The 22991-nt window shown below is 32.3% G+C and overlaps 1 protein-coding gene across 1 annotated transcript in view; it reads left to right on the top strand.

Moving 5' to 3' along the window:
• The window catches only part of Lrp1b (LDL receptor related protein 1B), a 349921-nt gene extending 329926 nt beyond the window's left edge, over positions 1-19995 (top strand). The window contains exons 48-52 of the mRNA XM_076928219.1: positions 9275-9351; positions 12852-12942; positions 13837-13981; positions 16075-16173; positions 17540-19995. Of these exons, the coding sequence (XP_076784334.1) occupies positions 9275-9351; positions 12852-12942; positions 13837-13981; positions 16075-16173; positions 17540-17680 (553 nt within the window). The 3' untranslated portion in view covers positions 17681-19995. The remainder of the gene's footprint in view (positions 1-9274; positions 9352-12851; positions 12943-13836; positions 13982-16074; positions 16174-17539) is intronic.
• Positions 19996-22991: the final 2996 nt, after the last annotated feature.

Here is a 22991-nt window from a genome sequence, read left to right as displayed (position 1 = left end):
TAGGTGATGGACATCCCCATTTTCTTTGGATTTACCGTTGTTCTAACATAATGGTCTCATTAGAAGCACAAGATGGTTTTCCAACTCTTGAGAGAGAATAAAATGGGATAAAATGTTCAGCTGCTGTTTGAGAAACTGGGGCTAAATATTTGGAAGGAGGATGAAGGGCTATTTCATCTTTTGTAAAGCTCTGTCATTCATTTTTTTAAAAGGAGAAATTATCCCTCTGTATTTCCAGGCCTGGTTAAGGCCTGACTGGTCACATCCATGGCCTTGCAGAAGGGAGCCGGAATCATTGGCTCTGGGAGTCTGTCTATTAGGAGAAGCAGACCTTCTTCATGCATACTAGGGGCACTAGAGAAAAGAGCCAAGAAAAGTCCAAGGGAGTTTTCAGAGTGATTCCGGGCAAACCTCACATTTCCAGAAAGGTATTGAGCAGGTGCTCTTGAGCAACCTGTGCTGCCCATGCTTCTTCAGTCAGATCACTGCATGTTACTAATTTGTTTCTGCCCCTAGGAGTATTTTGAAAACATAAAACATGAAATGTGCATGTTGTTCAGAGCAGCAAAACTCGATATAGCCTGACACATCAATACTTGTCCTTTATAGTCCCAGGTGACAGGTTATAACTTGTTCTAGCTTTTTCCCTGCTTGTCAAGCTGCCAGGTATAGATACCACACATCATATATTTCCGAGTAAGTTTAAACTATAGATTGTACCCTCAGAAGATAGTGAACCTGCTTACTAATGAGAGATTGGTGTATAGTTGATATAAATACATTAATGTAGTATTTAATTTCAAAGAATAATTTTGTGAATCTTCACATTAATGTTTTCACCTCTCCTTCCTCTCCTTCCAATCCAATCTCCTACTCTCATTCTCAGATCTCTAGAAAACCACTTGCTGTGACATTCCCTTCCTCTCAGACTCCATCTCCAAGAGGTCACATAGACCTTCTCCTCCCTCAATCCCTCCCCAACTCATGTCAACACCGGTGGGCATTCCCTGTGAACCAACTTCCTATGCTGCTCAGAAAATCAAGTAGTCTAATCACAGATATTTAAGTCTCTCTTTTCTCATTCAAATTCAATCCCCACTGTCAAGCCCAGTTCTTCAGCATACCATGACTGTGGCTTCTCCTACTTCATCCCCACCTTCAGTGGATCATCCTTCCATTTTTTTCAAAGATATAAATAATAAGCATTTGAGGGGATAGATATGTTTAATCTGATATAAAATTGCAGTTTTTACAAGTATGTATATATCATGTTAGCTCAATAGTAAATAAAAATTTATTTTTATATGTTAGAATATTTTAAAGCATTTTTTAAAACTTTTTGTTTTATCTGTATGAGTGTTTTGTCCATCTGTATATATCGAAATCACATTAGTTTAGAGGAAAAATATGTTCATATCATAATCATATAGAAAAATGATTTACATCTTTCTTTTCATACCAAGATAGTAGTAGAGACAGTTATCCCATTAAATCACTAAAGACACTTATACCTAAGATTTTCTCTACTGGGAAGAGTAATTAAAAATTATAATCATAGTAAAGTTATATTAAAATCATATCCACTCAGCAAATATTAATCAAATTATATTAATGATATAGTCTGTACACTTAATGTTCATAACATTACATATGTTAAACATAGATTATATTCAAATTTCTTATAGTCAAAATTTGTTAAGAAACCTAAAGACTTTTTCTTTATGCTTATAATCCTTAATTTTCTGTGAGAAACAGCAAGTGAAAAAGAAAGGAAACAAGATAAAAAGGAGAAAAAAAAGGATGGGAAAGAGAGTAAACACGTGCAATGTGAGTGGATCTGAAGGAGAGTGGTTAGACCTAAGACTGGGCTGTATCTGCATTTGATCCTACAGGGATGCTTGCTCTTGCAGGATAGATGAAAAGCCTGTAATGTAATAAAGTAGAGAGATTTCAGCCCTGGCAGGCTGAATTTCAAAACTCATACATGTCATATATGCCACCTATACTAGCATTTTTAATTTCAGAGACTTACCTGGTAAAATTAAATTGAACTTCATAGAAAATTCAAGACCTATCTGATGGGTTGCATAACTTCCAAACACATAAAACATATATTAGGCACATATCTATTGTATATTAAAATTGCAAATAAACTGTCAGCTTGAAATAAGAAAAAAAATATTGATACCCCCTGTCTCCTGCAGGGAAGAGAATAAAACATTAAGAGCTGGTGAAGGAATTTTAGTCATTTTACTATTAAAATATATTTATTTAATATTTTCCCTTTGTATTAAAAACTTGGTAATGTCTTAAGTAGGAAAAAATAAAGAATACCATGTGTTCTAATGCATTAAACTATAATTAGGCACCACTCTTTCAAAAATATTATAAAATGAGCTCATGTTGTTCCTACAACTTAGTTCTTGTGCCTGGTTGGAAAAAAAAATATTTTACTCTTTCATTAATGGAGCACAAAAGTGGATTGACAGGATTAATATAGTAAAAATGGCCATCTTGCCAAAAGCAATCTACAGATTCAATGCAATCCCCATCAAAATTCTTCATAGAGATAGAAAGAGCAATTTGCAAATTTATTTGGGATAACAAAAAAAAAAAATCCTCAGGATAGTGAGAACTATTCTCAACAATAAAAGAACTTCTGGGGGAATTACCATCCCTGACCTCAAGCTGTACTACAGAGCAATAGTGATAAAAACTGCATAGTATTGGTACAGAGACAGGCAGAAAGATCAATGGAATAGAACTGAAGATCTAAAAATGAACCCACACACTTATGGTCACTTGATCTTTGATAAAGGAGCTAAAACCATCCAGTGGAAAAAGGACAGCATTTTCAACAAATGGTGCTGGTTCAACTAGAGGTCAGCATATAGAAGAATACAAATCAATTTATTCTTATCTCCTTGTACAAAGCTCAAGTCCAAGTGGATAAAGGACCTTCACATAAAACAAGATACACAGAAACTAATAGAAGAGAAGGTGGGCAAGACCCTCAAATACCTAGACACAGGGTAAATGTTCTTGAACAGAACACCAATGGCTTATGCTCTAAGATCAAGAATTGACAAATGGGACCTCATCAAATTGCAAAGCTTCTGTAAGGCAAGAACACTGTCAATAAGACAAAAAGGCAGCCAACAGATTAGGAATAGATCTTTACCAATCCTACATCCGATAGAGGGCTAATATCTAATATATACAAAAAGCTCAAGAGATTAGACTCCAGACAAACAAATAGCCCTATTAAAAATGGGGTACAGAGCTAAACAAAGAATTCTCAACTGATGAAACCCCAATAGCCGAGAAGCACATTAAGAAATGTTCAACATCCTTAGTCATCAGGAAAATGCAAATCAAAACAACCCTGAGATTCCACTTCATACCAGTCAGAATGGCCAAGGTCAAAAACTCACGTAATAGCAGATGCTGGCAAGAATGTGGAGAAAGAGGAACACTCCTCCATTATTTGTGAGATTACAAGCTGGTACAACCACTCTGGGAATCAATCTGGCAGTTCTTCAGAAAACTGGACATAGCATTACCTAAGAACCCAGCTATGCCCTCCTGGGCATATACCCAGAAGATGCTCCAACATATAACAAGGACATATGCTCCACTATATTCACAGCAGCCTTATTTATAATAGCCAGAAGCTTGAAAGAATCCAAATGTCCTTGAACAGAGGAATGGATACAGAAAATGTGGTACATTTATACAACAAAATATTACTCAGCTATTAAAAACAATTAATTCGAGAAATTCTTAAGTAAATGAATGGAACTAGAAAATATTCTGAGTGAGGTAACCCAATCACAAAAGAACACACATGGTATGCACTCACTGATAATTGGGTATTAGCCCAAAAGCTCACAGTGTCCAAGGTACAACTCACAGACCACATGAAGCTCATGAACAAGGAAGACCAAAGTGTGGGTGCTTTGGCCCTTCTTAGTAGGGGTAACATAAGTCTCATGGGAGCAAATATGGAGACAAAGTGTGGGACAGAAACTGAAGGAGGGGCCGTCCAGAGACTGCTCCACCTGGGTATCCATCCCTTGTGCAGTCACCGAAGGTAGACTCTGATGTGGATGCCAGGAAGCACATGCTCACAGAAGCCTGATATAGCTGTCTCCTTAGAGGTCTGTCATAGCCTGAAATATACAGAGGTGGATGCTCACAGTTAACCATTGAACTGATCATGGGGTTTCCAATGGAGGAGTGAGAGAGAAGACTGAAGGAGCTGAAAGGGTTTTTGGCCCCATAGGAAGAGCAATAATACCAACCTACCATAGCTCCCAGGGTCTAAACCACCAGCCTTGGAACACATAGGGAGGGACCCATGGTCCCAGCTGTATATGTAGGGGAGGATGACAGTGTCAGGCATAGATGGCTGAGGAAGTTTAATAGTAAAATTTACCTAGAGGATTAACAAGTTAAGTATCTTTTATGGCATAATTTGTCTAATTTTTACTACATGAAAGTATTTTCATACAAATTTGAAAATGTGTGATAGTCATCTTTCTATTTTTAGAGTGAGGTTTAGGAGCACTGAGACCACAAAACACATATGGAATTTCTCCATTTCTTCATTAATTCCTATGTGGAGAAAAATAGAGATTTCCAGGATATTTTTTTCTTTTCTGAGTGTCTACCATCATTCCTAAAATAGAAAAGTTAACACATACAAAAGAGAAATACAGTTTCAATTGTTTTAAGGTTCACCTTTGTATTTCAGTGTATCCAGAAGAGTCCCTTAACCTTTAAATCTGATGAAAAAAAAAAGCATTTATTAATCTTGTTATATTGTTTTGAAGTTCTCCTAAAGTAGGTGACTCTAGACCACATTTCTGCAAAATGACAATTTACAGGAATTCATTATTATTTTTATTGTGGAGATCATACCTAAAATACTTAATATATACACAGTAGTTCAATTGTAATCTTAATTGTCTTTGCTAAAAATCTCTCTACTACATAGGATTTGTGAGTACTTTAACAATTTATTGTATGTTATATTTTTGCTATTTAATATTAACTTACATTTTAAACATATCTTGTGCCCTATATATGTTTACTTCAACATTCTAATTGTTTGTTATGTGTAACATCTGACATATATTGCCTTTACTAAGATATCACCCTCTACTGTAGAGAGCTAATTAAAACAAAAACAGTATAACTATAAGATAGTTATATTAAATTGTAATGTCATGATAAACTACATAAGTTTGTTTGGTATAGTGTAATCCATATGGGAACAAATTTTTAAAACTGATCTTTAAAAGTCATTTGTGACAGATACTATATAAAGAACTGATATATTCACATAACTAACTTTGAGCAGTATTATTGGGCTCAACATTACTGGTTTTAGTCTATCAATAAAAAATAAATAAAATTTGTTATAAGAACATAGTTGAAATTTTAAAAAATTGTATAAAAGCAAAAAGAAAAAGGGGGCATGGGATAGGGGTTTTCTAGAGAGGGGAAATGGGGAAAGAGGATGGCATCTGAAATGTAAATTAAATATCCAATAAAAAAGAAACAAAAGAAAAAAATGAAAAACATAGAATAAAAAGAACATAGCTAGAGAAAGTATAGTAATCACATTTATTTGTGTTATATATTGGTTCTATCAGATTAACATAACTAGAATATGGATCCGTAGTCATAATCCCACGAAATGTAATGAATTCATTGATATATGGGAATGCAGAATCTGAAGTTTCCATAAAAAATTCAGTTTGATAATTATCCTAATTTAGGATAATTAAGACATTTCATGTAAGTAATGAGATTTTGTGCTTATAGTTTATGAAAATGGAAAAATAAGAAATCAATGAAGCACTAAATAATGTTTTAACTCTCAAGTGCTGATGTTCTATAAAAGAAGCAAAGTCAAAGAAAGTTGAATGAGTAACTCTAATCAAAAAATCATAGCTGTGCAAAATTATGAGAGAGATATTGATTATTATTATTATTATTATTATTATTATTGAAAGATGAATGTGTGTATATTTTTATTTGGCTAAATTAAGAATCTCCCTAATTATTCTGTCTTTAATCCAAGAGTTTTTAAAATTCACATGGTTTTAATCAATAATTCGGAATGGTATAATGTTAATATGAAAACTGTCCTCTATGGTTCATGCTTACATGCTCTGGGAAATAGCCATATGATAGTTCTTCAATGAGTAATATGCAGGTGTTTGGGGTGGTGATTCTAACTTCCACGTGTTTATTTGTAGATGAAGAGAGATATCAGTAAATTATAGTAATGCAGATTCAAAGGTAGCTAAAGCTTGGATTAGAAATTTTACTTGATGAATAAAGAACGGGAAAAAGAGATGCCAAAAAAATTATAGTGAGTATGATTATGCAAATAATTCAAAAAGGAATTGGACAGGAAATTTTGATGATCTGCACATTCCTTTCCTTCAGTGCCGGGCCATTAGTGGCTTTGATCATTGCAGTCTACATAGATATGAAGATTTATTAAATTCTATAAAAATGGTTTTAAAATGCTTGGTTTTAAATCACCCACTGGAAGAGAAACTTCTGGAGCAGCAAATGCCTTAGGTTGTAATTTTGTGAGTTAAGCAACAAGAATAATGATTTCTATTTGATTTAATATTTCAAAAAAATATTTTCAAGTCTGGAACAAAGGGAGACAGTGAAACACATCTTATTTTTATCTTTGGTTATAAAGTATTACATTATAAGAAATATAGGGAAATTTTCAAGATTAGCACCACTGATTAAGCTGTATTACTGGTAAAAATAACTATTTTAAGTGTAATCTCGGAGAGTTATTCCCATATAAAATAAGTTAAATATTCCCTGAAGATTTGGATTTTAAATGTACTCTAGCATTTAAAACTAAGAGATCCAAAAAACATGAACACATGACTTCCTTACCTGCAGTAAGTGCTAGGCTTCAAGCCATGGATAAATTTGAAATTAGATTGTTAATTAATACCACCTGTCCTATGTAAAGAGCTGAGGAATGCCCACAAGGTTCCTACTGTTTCTGTGTTCTTTCTCCATTTCACATTTTTTGCTAGACTTAGGCTCTAACGTATATTTTCCTAACATTCTGAATTATATAAAAGGCATGATATTCCTGCCAGAAGATCATCTGCTCAATTAGTATTTAACACACCAACTTTTAGGTAATTTCACTGTCATTTTAGTCATTTCAGTACAATGGGGACATCAAAGATTTTTAACTCTAGAACAGTGGTTCTCAACCTTCATAATGATACAGCCCTCTAATATAGTTCCTCATGTTGTACTGACCACAACCATAATACTATTTTTGTTTCTATTTCATCACTGTAATTTTGCCAGTGTTACCAATCATAATGTAAATATCTGACATGCAGACTATCTGATACGTGAAAGGTTGTTCAACCCCCCAAAAGGGTCACAAACCCCAGGTTGAGAATTGCTACTATAGAAGAACAATAGAATATAGTCAATGTTATTCTCATCTCATATCATAAGGTGGACCCTGCTCTAATTTTTAAAATGCAATGACACAAAGAGTAAGTGTTAGTAATTTGGAAAACAACTCAGTATAGCTGCACACATTTAATTGTATCGGGTTTAGCTTTATAATGTACTGAGTATGTAATCTGTACAAATTATCCATTGAGGTATAGACCACTCTTGGTGGTTAAATATGAAGATTGGACAGGTGTAAAATTACATGACATGAAAAGCACCTTTCAACTATTAGATTTTATTTAAAGACCATGTTTGCAAAATGTCCCCCAAGCATCTTATTTTGAGTTATCTGAGATTTGTGTTAAAAATTAGAACCTGTAAAGATTTGGAGAGTTTTCGAGGTCATACATCTATAAAAACAGAAATGTGAAATACTAAAATGTTTTTCAAAACTTAACATTTCATTCATTGTTCACTTTATGCTAAATTTGTATGCCTATTGCATTCACTCTGATTCAGTGTTATAAAAACACCAATAGGTCGGGATTTTAACTGACCTGTTTCAATGATTGACTTATAATGTAGCCTATCACAAATGCTAGGCATAGGAAATTAAATTTTGTGTAAGCCTTCTATGAGGTAACTGAACATAAAGGTGAGTAATTGCTGGAATGCCAACATAATAATGATATTAATTTTCATTTGAACCATGTTCCATGCTCATAATATATTATCATTATTAACCAAATGTCTAGATACTTCAAAAAATCAATACTGTGAATTGTGCTGATTATTTTGTATTTTGTTTGAAACAACTTTTTGTTTGTGATTTGAGTTTGTTTCTATGATGCTTTTATGGAATGTCACCATGTTTTATAAGAGCCAATTTTTTTTATAAATATCAAAAATAATGTGTGTGGTGTGAGACAAACATTGTTTGGAAAACAACATTATTCATATGAAATAATTGTGACAGAAATCTTATATTAATTATATATTTTCCAGTACACTGAGAGAGATCACTTGGAATGGTCCTGAAAGCTTTTCTTTCACAATTTATAACTATTCTCAATATGGTGATATTTGATAGTCATTTTAAATATCAGGTGAGGCCAATGATATTGTTTCTATGTGGTTTGATACTTATAGACTCACAGAGACATTTATGGTAGCCAGTTAACATTGTTCATACTTAGAGAAAACAACTCACATTCATTTTTATTGTACCACCCAACTAGAAACTTTTGCTTTTTGTTAAGAACAAATTTTAATCAAATATACCCCTCTTAGTCTCCTCTAGACATACGGAAACCATGTTGTGGTCAAAATATGAGGAAACAACTTTTATTGAAATTTTGAGCATATGCATATAAGCTCCTTTTGATGGACATATCATTTAACAACAAAAATTAAACATTGTATTTACCTATCTCTTGTTACTGTACTATTTCTACACATATAATTATTCAAAACCTGAAACCTTGAAGACTGGTTGGTAGTTATACCTTAGGCTTTAAGCAACCAGATGAACAAAATGTAGAAACTTAAAAATAAAGAGGATTGTTTGATAGGCACACTCAACATTGGTGAAGAAGCTGTTTGGTTTTTTACATGTCACAATTCATGCTATCCAGTTGAAGTTACCTGCAGAATACTAAAAATCTGAAACAAATTAGTGAGAATGTCTCCTTGATGAATTTGTAATGATTGTCTTTTTTTCTTCATTTGTTTGAAGTATCCACATTGGTGAGCTTTGTTTTATGTGCTATTCACTCATTTGCTGTTGTTGTTTGGATCTTTCTAGGTGCTCCACTAATTGGTCAGGTACACAGTGTGAGAGGCCAGCGCCAAAGAGCAGCAAATCTGAGCATATCAGCACACGTAAGTGCCACACAATAATTTTTTTTGTCTAAAAACCTTTAAAAGCCATTTCTTCATCTTTTATGTCAACGTTGACCAATATAAGTCTTCAAAGGATAACAAAAATCTCATGTAATTAGAGAAAACTATAGTCTTGACTCCTCTGAAGTACTGTTGTAAATGAAACTTAATTGATAAAATTATGAAGAATTAAATTACCCAAAAAAAACAATATCCTCACTGAGAGGTTTTATTGCTTATCTGTCATTTGTAACACTGCAGTCCCAGAGCAGTGTTACCTCAGTTAGCATCGTGTGTTTCTCTGTATTTTCTGACAACCATTTGTAAAGATTTTCAAAGTAAGTCAGAAAAAGTTTCCAAACTTATGTGTGTGTGTGTGTGTGTGTCTTACACATTCTTTTCTAACACCCTTCAATTTTTCTGTATGAGACATGACCACCCAACTATACCATATTTACTCTAAGCTGGTGATTGGTTACTGCTTTATTTTAATTCCCTGGATTTCCATATTCTCTCATGGGCTGAGGAGTAGCTTTCTGTCAGTTCTCAATGGCTGGTTTTAATGATGTTCAGGCTAGAAAGATATCCATCTCTTAGGTTTCCAGGACATTGTCTACCTTCTACAAGGTAGTATTTGAGATACCATGCATTTTTTATGGTCATAGGGGGGTGGTGGTTGTTATTTTTGTTGAGATGAGGGTTCTATGTATCCCTGGATATCATGTAACTCTCTCTGTAAACAAGGCTGACCTTAAAATGATAGAGGTCTTTCTGCCTCTGTATCCCAAATGCTGTGCTTGGATTAAAAGGCATGCACCACTATGCACACAAGATGGCATTTTTAATAAACCTGTTTGTTTCATCCTCAAGTGCTACACATATCAATAGAGTGAAGATAAAGTTAAAGTTCACATTAAGATATATTTGCTAAGTGAGAACTGAACACATGGGCCTCGGGGCATCTTAAGAATAGACTTTATTATTTGCAAAGGAAAAGTTTTGCCCCCAAAATAGGCAAAAATGATTTAAACAAATATATTGTGAAATGTATAAAATGTGAGCACATAGAGTGGTTATAAACTTTCTACATTATCAGTATGGTGATAAGATGATGATCAAAGATAACTTGTAGTTTATAGACCAATAACCTGAGGCAATTTATCCAAGTCAACATTGCTAATATGTTTTGATAAGAAGTAACTTGACTCAGTGTCTGTGACTTCAGCTGAGATGTAGGACTGCTCTTCCAGGACAGAAAAAGAAAAAAAAATCTTCAGAACCACATTACAAAGGAAGACATATTGAGTTCATTATGATAATATTGAGCAAGTTTCTTCTGCCCTCTCACACTTTCCATCAGTTTACAACAACCCACTTATCATGTCCATTCTTATATGTCAAAAATATATTTACTGATTAGCATGCTACATTGAATCTTGTTTTTTACTGTAAATAGATCTTTTAATACGATATATTCTGATTATGAATTCTGCTCCTCCAAATCTTCCATGATCTTCCTCACCTTCATACACACCTAAATCCACACCATTTTTTCTCATTAGGATACAAACAGGCATCTAAAAATAATAATAAAATAAACATAAATGAAATAAAAACAAATAAACAGAATTGGACAAAACAAGCAGAAGAAAAAAACAAAAATGTTCTTAATTGACTATATATTTAGAATTTTATAATGTCAGTAATTTCTATTAATGTTTATAAAAAATGAAAACAAAATTCTGTCTATATTATTTATCATCAAAACTAAACATTATTGCAGTTACCTTGATTGGTTGCATAAACATACCAGATGTTTGGACTCTTAAACAGAGCTTTATAATGTATAGGGATTGCAATCACCATCTGTGGTGAGAAAATTAAAAGAAAAAGAGATGCTTAGTTTTCTTGCATGCATAATTAATAGTTCTAACATATGGAATGGCAAAAACTAGGTAGAACAGGTAATTATATATATAAATTTATAAATTTATAAATACTTTACAATTACACTGAGAAGGAGGCTTGCTGCATACTTTGAGTCTAGTATTGGTTGTCCTTATACATGTGCTCATGTTCTAAGATTAAATGAAAAGAGAATATACGATGAAGTGAAGATACTTGTTAAGTTAATTGGTTGAAATATATATATATATATATATATATATATATATATATATACTTTACAGTTACTTTGGTAATTGCTTTCTCACTTATGTATCCTCTATCTGTAACTATTGGAATATCAGTTGCTCTGATAAAGTGTCTGCACATTGGGAATAGTGTGATAATTATCCTCTTCTCTAGTATTTTGTACAAACATGAAAATGCAGAGAAATTTTCATATGGTATAATAACTTTAAATTTTTATTCATAAATGTTCACAATAGCAATTATGTTTTGATCTCAAAAGTGCTATTTAATGTTTTTGCTATGATGTGACCCTTGCATCCAGCTCCTTTAGTCCATTCTTGGCATTCAATCCTAGGATACTCTCTTACAGTTCCATTACCAACAAAGGGTAGTGATTTGATTCAAAAGAATCAATGTCTAATGAAATCGCTATCCCACCACACTTTCTACCTATGAATGAAAAGCACTATTTCTCTAATTTTTCTTATGATCAGATACAGAAAAATTAAAAACAACAGTTAAGACAAATTTTAAGATTACAGATACTAACATTATTTCTATGAACATAAAAATCAAGAGGTAGACATTTTCAACATAAGTTAAAGCTCCATAAATATTTTTCTGAAACTATTCTGGAGTTGGAATTAGAAAAAGGAAACATCAATTGCTTATTTATTTACTTATTTAATAAATAACAACTTTCTTATTCTTTAAAACCTTAGTATACATTCATTTTATGTTGTTTGTATAACCGTTTCTCTACATGTACGTATGTATATGTACCATTGAGTGTGTCAGACCATAGAGTTCAAAATGTCAGACCTCCGATTATTCCTGTCACTCAGGTAAGGGCAATAGCATATCACTCGAAAGAAATCCATGAAACAGATGCTTCTGTATATGCCTATCCAAACAAAATTATCCTATCTGTTGGTACTTGACCATGTTGCCATTTCACTTGCCATAGGTGTTATGGCTAATTATAGTTGTAGCTTACAGAACAATACCTCATTTGTGGAATTATGGTCAGTAAAATTGAATGCAAATATATTCAGACATCATTAACTTACAATGTATACTTTCATATTTGCATGCTCATAAATGTGATAGTAATAAGTACTTCAGAAATAAAAATTATTTCTAAATGTCTAAACTTTAAATGCAATTAATAAACAAAAACTATCTAACCAACCATCCCAACACACTCTTTGGTAAAACGATTTGGTAGTTATGACCTCAGAATACAAACATTTTTTTCTATGCTTTATTTTTGTTCACATTAGTGCTGAAATAATCTAGTGTGACATTTAGTTATTCTAACATTTATTATTTTTTATTTGTTTACCTATGAATCAATTCCTTTCCAGGGAGCATTGCTATCATCGTGCCACTTGTCCTTTTGGTGACCTTGGTAACCACTCTAGTGATTGGTTTAGTGGTTTGTAAGAGAAAAAGAAGGTAAGATGCCATGCTATGGATTTACCTGCAGTGACTGGGTCATCTGAAAGTGACGAAAATGTTTTGATTTTCTCTTAAAAATTAGTAAATTATTCTAATTACAAAACAATTTTTTTCAATTCATTTACACCTAAATTCACTTAAAATGATTACAATTTATATGAACATTCCTTCATTTTATGTTGACATAATCAATCCATATATATAGTCTAATGAAACTCACATTGGCATATCATTGACAATTTCTGTAGAATTTTACATTTCTAGTGATCTTTCCTTGAATAAACAAAGATTCTGAAGATTGTCTTATTACTTTACTGTACATAATTATTGGTATAAGTATATTATTTCCTATGCAAGTATGTTATAAAATGTACTTTTCATGGGTAATATGCATTAATTTACTTTATCTTCCAAGAAGTGGAAGTCTTTTAGTTTATATAACTGTGTAGCACTATAGATATGAATTAATCTGCAATATGAGAGTTTACAAATAGTCTGCTAGCCATTGAGTTGGAAGTTATAAATATTTCAAAGTTTCTTTATCACATTTTTGTTAGTTAATTTTCAACCCAAAGAAAAAAATAGAAATTTAACTTATAATTGAATTGTGAATTTTCCACTAATGTGGCATCGTGTTCAGTGAAATTTTACTTTTAATATGTTTTGTGTATTATTGAACTGCATTCATTGAAAATAAGTGGTCAAATTATGAGTTTTCTATTCCTTTGTGATTTGAAAAGAAGTCTCAGTTACTAAAATTTTCTCATTCATATTTCATTCATAATTTATCAGTTATAACGTGTCAGCAAATCAGTAAATATTTTAATAATATAGAACTTAAATTGTGACGTCTTTGCCATTGATATTTAACTTTATCTTTACATATTGTAGAACAAAGACAATTAGAAGGCAGCCTATCATCAATGGAGGAATAAACGTAGAAATCGGCAATCCATCATACAATATGTATGAAGTGGACCACGACCACAGTGATGGGGGTCTTTTAGAACCGAGTTTCATGATAGATCCAGTAAAGGTAATATTTCTTGAAATCAGGAACAGAGAATATTAACATTCCTGAGTTAAAACCACTGCAGAATTCTGAATTTAATTATGCATTTGTAATATCTATACTTGTAGTAAAAGACTTTAACATATATTGAGCTATCTGGAATCCTCCAAAGAAAAATACATGAGACATTCATTGGGAAATACTAGTAAATCCTGCATGATTTAGAAAAAAATATGTATTCACTTAGTTTATAAAGATGGAATTTTATTTAGTATAGTACCTTAAGATATTTAGGGTGTTAGCATCCCTAATGTACAGCATAATGTTGAAACAATGGATAATTCATTTTTCATTATGGAAAGAGTTCATTGGTTCAACTTCAAAATAATTACTTTGATCATAATAATGTTTTGTTGAAAAGCCAACAAAGCTGTGTCCTGAAGTTTCTTTTTAACTAAATCTATTTCGAGAAAAATCTTTTATGTAATATGATAAATTTATTTATTTGAAACATTCAATAGTCATATAATTTTTAAAAAAATATACATAGCTTTTTAAAGTTTCCTGTGATGTATCATTACAGTTTGCTCAAATGAAGCAAATATTCACATAAATTGTGTAAAGATTAATCTCTCTTAATTATCTGAGCCCTTATTTACTGAACTGTTAGACAGCTACTGAGTTATTAATGACACTGGTCCAAACTGTGCCTTACAGTATTATCACAGTGACCAATGACATACTTAAAGGTTTTCTCCAGTTTCTTTAGTTCCCCAACAGGGAATCTACTTTGGAATCTAGAATTGAACTTCCTAAGCCTGAAATTATAAGTCATATTCACTATTAGGTAAATCAGCAATTACTATACAAATGAAGTATACACATATTATAATCAATTTCATTAGTGATTCATTAGTCCAATTTCATTAGGACTAATTTCACTTTTTATTAACTAGTAAATTCTTACATTATATGAAATAAGTAATGCTAACATTACTATAATGCAGTATGCTTGACATTAAAAGATCATATGTACTTGGTACACTTAGGAATTTATCTGTGAAAAAGAAAGCCATCTTTAATTAAAGATTTATTTATTTAATGTATGTAAATATACTGTTGCAATCTTCACATACACCAGAAGAAGGCAATACATGACATTACAGATAGTTGTAAGCCACCATGTGGTTGCTGGAAACTGAACTCAGGACCTCTGGAAGAACAGTCAGTGCTCATAACCAGTGAGTCATCTCTCTAGCTCCCACTTCTAGCATCCCTCCAGCTGTTCTAAGGAACAACAGTGTCTATCATGTAACATGAACAGATAGAATGAACCCCTCAGCTTTTCATGAAAGTTGTAAAATCCATTTGTTATTTTAGGTTCTGGAGATTTACTCAATATAATTACTTAAACTTAAAAGATTAGAACTTTTAGAAATATTTACACACTTACTCTATTAAAATTAAATCATGCTTTGGGTCCTTCATATATGATTTCAAGGTACTCATACATAATTTCACTTAGGACTCAATAAATATACATTTACCCACTAGCTGACTGAATTGATAAAATTGCTTAAGATATAACAGTTTATTCCTACCTGGTTTATAATATTTGCAGTGTAACTCTGAATTGTTTCATGAAAAGTAAATACATTTGCCTACATTTAATTATATTATAAGATTATATGTGCTTTGCACACTTGGAAATTTATCTTTGAAAAAGAAAGCTATCTTAAAAAGCAGACTTCCAGCATCCTTCCACCTATTCTAAGGAAGATTTTTTTATCCTAAAATTATAAAGTGATGATCAATTGTTAAAAGAGAATAGCTGAATCTTCAAGAAAGACTCTTATCTGAGTTCTGAAATTTTAATGTCAAAAACTTCACTGGAGGAATTTCCAAGGTTACACAGAAGTCAATGTTCTTCATGCAGAGCATGTCAGAAACCAGGCTCTAACTAAGGTTCTCAAGTTCTGTATGTTGACATAAGCCTCCTGATGTGACCTAGAATTAAAGGCTATTTTATAGTAATTGTATTATTTAATTATATTTTATATCTGTGAAGTATATTTCCATGTCATTAGATGAGATGAAAATTTTCTGTTTGTGTACAGACCAGGTACATAGGGGGAGGGCCCAGTGCTTTCAAGCTCCCACACACAGCACCGCCCATCTACCTAAACTCTGATTTGAAAGGACCATTAACTTCTGGGGTGAGAGAAACAGCCTATCTTTTCCTTCCCATCCCATTTCAAATCCTCACCATTCACAGAGTCACACTTGACTTGGACAGAACTTGCCCTTATCGTGGTTTAAATTAATAAGAGTTTGCAAAACAGAATTAAAGTCTCAGACTTTTGCAGCATGTTCTTTAGATACCAGAATGTTTCTAAAGCATATTACCAGTTTACACCAGCTATTAAGTAGATAGTACTCCCTCTACGGAATTTGGAAGAATTTTAAATATATGGCCAGCTAGATTTTTAAAAAATAAATGTAAAGTGGATGAATTTAAATTTGTTTATTTTAATTATAGATGGATATAGTTAGACTGTATACATATATATGAAGTGAAACTAAATTAAAATATACATAAAATATGTCATCATATTTTTGACAAATTAGAGATGGTCTAATAAAATCTTAGTAATTTTTAAGATTTTGCTACTGGATTTAAAAAAAGAAAGGTATTCTGTCCACAGTCACAAATCTCATTTTAGGCAGAACAAAAGATCATGGATATTCAGGTTCCACACACCTTTTGTTCCTGGCCATCAAGTCCTTTTCATTCTCATTGTTTGTCCTAGAGTGTCTCCTTTGCATGCTATAAAGACTACATGTTTCCTTGTTATAACTAAGATTAAGATACTGCATGAAAAAGAAAAACACACAAAAAAAACTGAAACTCCAAGAAAAACAGAAAGGAAATGGCACTTTCTTGTGTTAAAAAGTTTCTTTAATAATGAATGTTGAGTATCATTTCCAACTGAAAAAGCTTGCTTGTTAGCCTTGATTAAGCTTCAAGATCAATCACGCCTGTAAAACTTTCACATTTCTCTGAATTCAACAATATCGTGAAGAATCCAGAGGTATTTCCAAAGCAAGTACATGTAGGTTGTTTGAAGCAAAAATGCTGTCTTTACTTTAAAGGTATATATATCTGATATATTTTGTTGCTTTGACTTCTGTTCATTTACTTATATCTAATTCACATGGAAAAATTAGTAGAGCAAGCCAGTTAGATGATTGTTGCATTCATCTGTGGACTTCCACCAGCAGTCAGAGGTGGAGACAATGTGAGAAAGACCAAATATCCTTAAAACAGCTAGGCTTACCATTTTATACTAAAGCTATGGTAGGTATAAGTTTCACAGTTATACTGGCTTTTACTTTTGTATCAAAGCTTCTCTTTGGTCTCCAAGCTACCTTAAAATGTAGTTATGCTTCTACATTAAAGTGGAATGAAATCTATGAACATAGAATTTAAATTACGTGTTATCATTAAGAATAAATATTCTACAGCTTAATTAATCTGGTCAAAGTGATAGTAAAATTAACTTTATTCTCTTTCTCCTTTAGCCAACAAATTACTCCAACCCAGTGTATGCAAAATTATATATGGATGGACAGAACTGTCGAAACTCCTTAGCAAGTGTGGATGAACGGAAAGAACTGCTTCCAAAGAAAATTGAAATTGGCATCAGAGAGACAGTAGCATAATGAAGGACACTTTTCTATGCTGTATAAATGTATAAAGTATAAGGATTACTTTTATATGTTCCAACAGTATTATACTTATTTCAGCATCAGTATTATTTCCTTATCTTTTTCCTGGTTAATTGTTTTCTGATTTGGGGGGGTTTTATTTTTGCTAATGAATATTGATTCACCCTTTTTAAGGTATTTTTATGAAAAATAACTGCACTACACTAAAACTTACAATGATGCTGCTGATATGACACACCTTTAAATTTGTTAAAACGTAAAAACAGCATATTCGTTTGTAGAGTCAATATGAACAATCTATTTTATACAAACTTTTGGTTCTCCATAATCAGCAAAGTACTCTACGCCTTAGCATTCTATTGTCTGAAAATTGAAACACAATGTCATTGTAGTTTCTGTGGAATTGAAAGGACAAACTCTCTTCTTCATGCTCATAAACATGATTCAGACTTGGCTGAGAATACATAGTTCATACGGGTTCAGCATCTCCTGCTTTGCAATTAGTCTCTGCTGACAGAGAGGAAGAACTGAAATTTTTGAGGAAAAATTTTTAAAAGGATATATATAATATTAAAATTTTGCATGAATAAAAATGAATTATTTTCCAAAAATTTAATAGACTTTTTGATACACAAAAACATGGCCCCTGTAACAATAGTGGTATTTAGGTTGATAGAACATAGAAATCATAAAACCAGAACAGAACTAATAATAGCTGCTGTGTGGTAGGACCTTTTACTTCTCAATCCTAAGGCACACGGCTGGCCAAGAGCACTGCAGGATATGAGACCTCATGTCTTATGTATTTATCTCCAAGTATGTCCAAGTGTGGATTATTATTACTTCTTAATCATGCTGAGCACTAGAAAATTACATGCAACCACACAAAATGATAACAAAATTTCAGTTTTGCGAATACACTCTGTCAGGTCAAAGAGGATTTTACTTATATAAAGCAATTGGTAAGGATTTTTGACGTGCCATGTGACTAAATATTTGTCCTCTCAATTCAACCTACGATTCAAAAATCTTTCAAGCTAAGAATTACTTGTCATGATGCCTCGTGGAGAGTCTGTTCTGTGCCATTAGCATTGGTAATTCGGTTTCTCTTTGCTTATACAAAACACACAGACCCATTCACTTTGTTCATTTGTTTTCAAATTTTGATTGTAACAAATATGGTTTATTTAAGTTGTATAAAAAGATAGCATTTTTATACAAATATCTTTAAAGGCACAAAAGTTTTATTCATAAGCTGTGGGGGATTTTTGTCCCTCTGATAGACATGACTGACTTTTAGCTGTCATAATGTATTAATCTAACAGATGAAATATGTTTGTGGTTGCTCTTTATCCCTTTGTACGAGCATTAAAAACTGCTGTTTTATAAGAAAACTTTTTGTTGTACTACGTGCATGCATACTACCTATTTCTAAACTTTGCCATACTGAGGCCTTTATAGAATATTGGTTTATGTAATACTTGTGTGATTTGCTTGAACAATGTTATGCATACCATAAACTTTTTCAGGTTCTTGTTTAAGTACATTTTTTAAATTGAACAGTATTTTTCATTTTGGTTATAATAGTCATTTTGCCTATGTTTCTATAATGAAGTGTTAAATACTTTATAAAAAATTGTTGATTGACTTATTTAAATGAAATTCTACATATTTAAGTGGTTGTGTTTGGTAGTTTTTAAACTGATAAAAGTCCTTTCATTATATGGTTTAAATATCCTAAGATTATCATAGAAAACATATTTTCCAGGGAATGAGAAGTGTCTCTGATTAGTTTTCCACAGTGTACCTGAAAAAGAGTTTTCTCTCTTGAAGTGCAAAGGTTTTCTTGCATTTACCTTTCATTGACTTCTTGTTTTTATCATAAACTCCAAGTTACAACAGAAAGAAATATATTACACATACAATCATGTAACTGTAATAAGCCATTATCATCCCTCTTCTTTCCTTTAGAAAACAATGAACTTCATGGAAAACTGATAATCCATACAATGCTCCATTTAAGTGGCACTGATTATTTGTATCATTCTGAAAATGAAACCCACCATTAATGAGTATTTTTTTCCAATTAGGAACTTGTGAAAGACACAGTCTAGTGAGGGTTTTGCTAAAGAGAACAAAAATTGATCATTGCCTACATCTCTGTTCACTAATGTTTCAATCTTCCATGACATGTGTAAAGCTGTGCATCAAAGACAAAATTTTTATTTACTATAAGTTTAAATTCAATCAGCTGACCAAATTGTTTATATACTGAAACTTAATCTTTAATATTTCTGTTAGTAAATCTCTATTCCTCATATATAAGTTCTAAATAATTATATTTTGTAATTTTCTATTACAAAAAGCTAAGTAAATGCTTTAAAAACTCAATTTTATAAATCTCCATATTGACAGCTTTTTATTGGTCACACTAACATAGTGCTTACTGGGTAATTTCTTCATGCTTTGGTGTAAAAAATTTTATTTTTTAAAAATTAATGGTTCTTAACAAACCTGACCTTTCTATAAATTTCTTACCATAGAACAAGGATTTTCAGCCTCTCAAAATCTAAGGGCAGTAATTCTCAAGTTGTCCTTTCCAGGATAGAATATTAATCTGAATTCCTGGACTTTATCCAGTGAGGTGATGACAACAACACGCCCACAATGTTGCAACGATGAATGATGTCTACAGATACTGTCAACCATTTTGGGGGGAAACACAATTACCCATCTTACGGGAAGCTGACATTAAATCAGGCCAAGAAGGACCGTAAAACAAAACAACTTCTCAGCAAAATTATGGTTTCTCCAAATTTAAAACTGATGATGACCCAAGAAAGATGGCTGAGTAGGAAAAGTCGCATCCTGAAATCTTGCATTCAAACCAACTGACCCACAGGATACAAAGAGAGTACTAACTTCTGCACGTTGTTTTTTGGACCTGTACATCTGCTGTGGCATGAGCAACACTTGTATTGATGACTCTGAAGGTTGAAACTTAATCTTTTGCTTTTAATGAAAGAGCATTATATTTTGTCTTTAGGAAAATGCAAATATGAAGACCTTAAGGAATAGTAGAACAGTATGGATAGTTATAATTAACCACAACATGCAAACCACTGCAGTTTCAAACATACTTAGTGGGAAAACCATTCCTAATTTAATATAAGATAATTGATGATTCATCTTTCCTTATGTACCACTTACAAATGTGTATTATTTATTTGGTGGGAGGGATGTAGCACACATGTGGCAGCCAGAGGGCAGCACACAGGAGCATATACCTTCATTCTACTGTGTTTATACTTGAGATCACACTCAGGTAATCAGGTTGAGATCCATGCCCCCCTAACAATAATTACTTTCTCCAGTACTTTGAAAAATATTTATCTGTTTGAATTATATACATCTATACCTCAGACCAGGACCTCCTGACTCTGCCTTCCAAATGCTATTATATTCATGTATCACCATGCCAGGTTTGAGAAGATGATGTGTTGCTCCAGGCTAGGAGTTATTTCTCAGACCATATTTTCAATTTTTAAATACAGTCCCTGGATGTAAAAATATTATCATTATTGGGAAAATTACAACTACTTTGGGTTATTTCTCCAAGTATTGTTACCTAAATGATTAAATTTCTGAAAAGAGCCTTTTGAGATAGTCAGTGACCAGTTTTGAAAGTATATTGCACTTACATTTTATCTTCTACAAATGACTAGTTCATTTAAGAAGACATCTGCTTCCTCAATATTACATAATATGAGTAAGCTTAATAGTTACTAAGAGTCATTTAGACATATGCCAGGGGAACAAGAACAGTGACAGTTGACCAGGAGAATAAAATAGATCTTAGGAATTAAAGACACAAGAGAATAAATGGATACCTTGGTTGAAGAAAATGGTAAATCTAAAAGTTTGTGGCAGAAAATCTGGCTATTCATGGAAAGACTGAATCTAAGGATAATGATAATAGAGGAGGAAAAAGAAATTTAGGTCTGAGGCACAAAAAGTATTTTGGGCGAAATAATAGAATAAAAATTTTCTAAACTAAAGAAGCATACAGAATACCAAATAAACTTAACCAGAAAAGAAAATCCCCTGAGCACATAGTAACCAAACAAAAACCATGTAGAACAATAAAAAAATATTGAAAGCTGCAAGAAAAAGGAGTAAGTAACACATAAAGACAGGTATATCAGAATAACCCTCAACTTTTCAAAAAAGACTATAAAAGCTGAAAGGGCCTGCACAAATGTTCAACAGGCTCCAATACGACTCCAAAGATTCCAACTGAGACTATTTGACCCAGAAAAAAAGTTCAATAAATATAGATTGAGAAAATATGACAATTCATGAAAAATAAAACAAATTTAAACAATATATATATCTACAAATCCAGGCCTACAGAAGGCACATACAAGGAAAATCCCAACCTAAAGGTGTTAACTATATCCCAGAAGTCACTGGGAATAAATAAATCCAGACCCTCAAATCAAAAAGGGGAAGCACATAAGTCACATACACATATACAAGCACATACACAACAACAACAACAACAACAACAAAAATAAAAAGAATCAACAAAAATTGCTCATTGCTATTGCTTAACATCAATGCCATGAATTCCCTAATATAAAGACACAGGTTAAGAGAGTGGATGCAAAAACTGCATCCATCATTCTATTCCAACCAGGAAACATACTTTATTAAGGTATGTTTTAAGGTAAAAGGATAGAAAGGATATTTCTACAAATGGACTTAAAAGCAACTGGTGTAGCCATTTTAAATCTGACAAAATAGATTTCAAGCCAAAACTAATCAGGAAAGAGAGGAAGGACACTATATAGCATCAGAGGAAATACTAGCAACAGAAAGTTTCAATTTCTAACATCTATGTAGCAAACATTTTGGTTCAAAAAAAATCCAATATTAACCTTAAATCCTTAAATCACACACCAATAGTATAAACACAACACTCAGCAATAGACAAAGTACCTAGACAATAACAATGAGAATGCTGGTACTAACTGACATGATGAACCAAACGAACCTAACAGATTCTTACAGAACATTTTACCAAAACACAAAAGAATATGATTATTCTTAGCCTCTCATAGAATTTTCTTCAAATTTGAACACCTACTAAGACACAAAAGAAGTTTCAACAAGTGTAAGAAAATGGAAATAAAAGTGTGCATCCTTTATAATCACCAGATATTAAATTTGGATATCAACAACAAAGGGATAAAAAGTTTTCAAACTCATGGAAACTGAACAACTCACTGATGAATAAAAAAAT

Source organism: Arvicanthis niloticus, chromosome 2 (genome assembly GCF_011762505.2).
Source record: "Arvicanthis niloticus isolate mArvNil1 chromosome 2, mArvNil1.pat.X, whole genome shotgun sequence".
Classification (NCBI taxonomy): Eukaryota; Metazoa; Chordata; class Mammalia; order Rodentia; family Muridae; genus Arvicanthis; species Arvicanthis niloticus.
The sequence above is the reverse complement of the archived record's forward strand: the minus strand, read 5'-3'. Positions and strand labels throughout refer to the sequence as shown.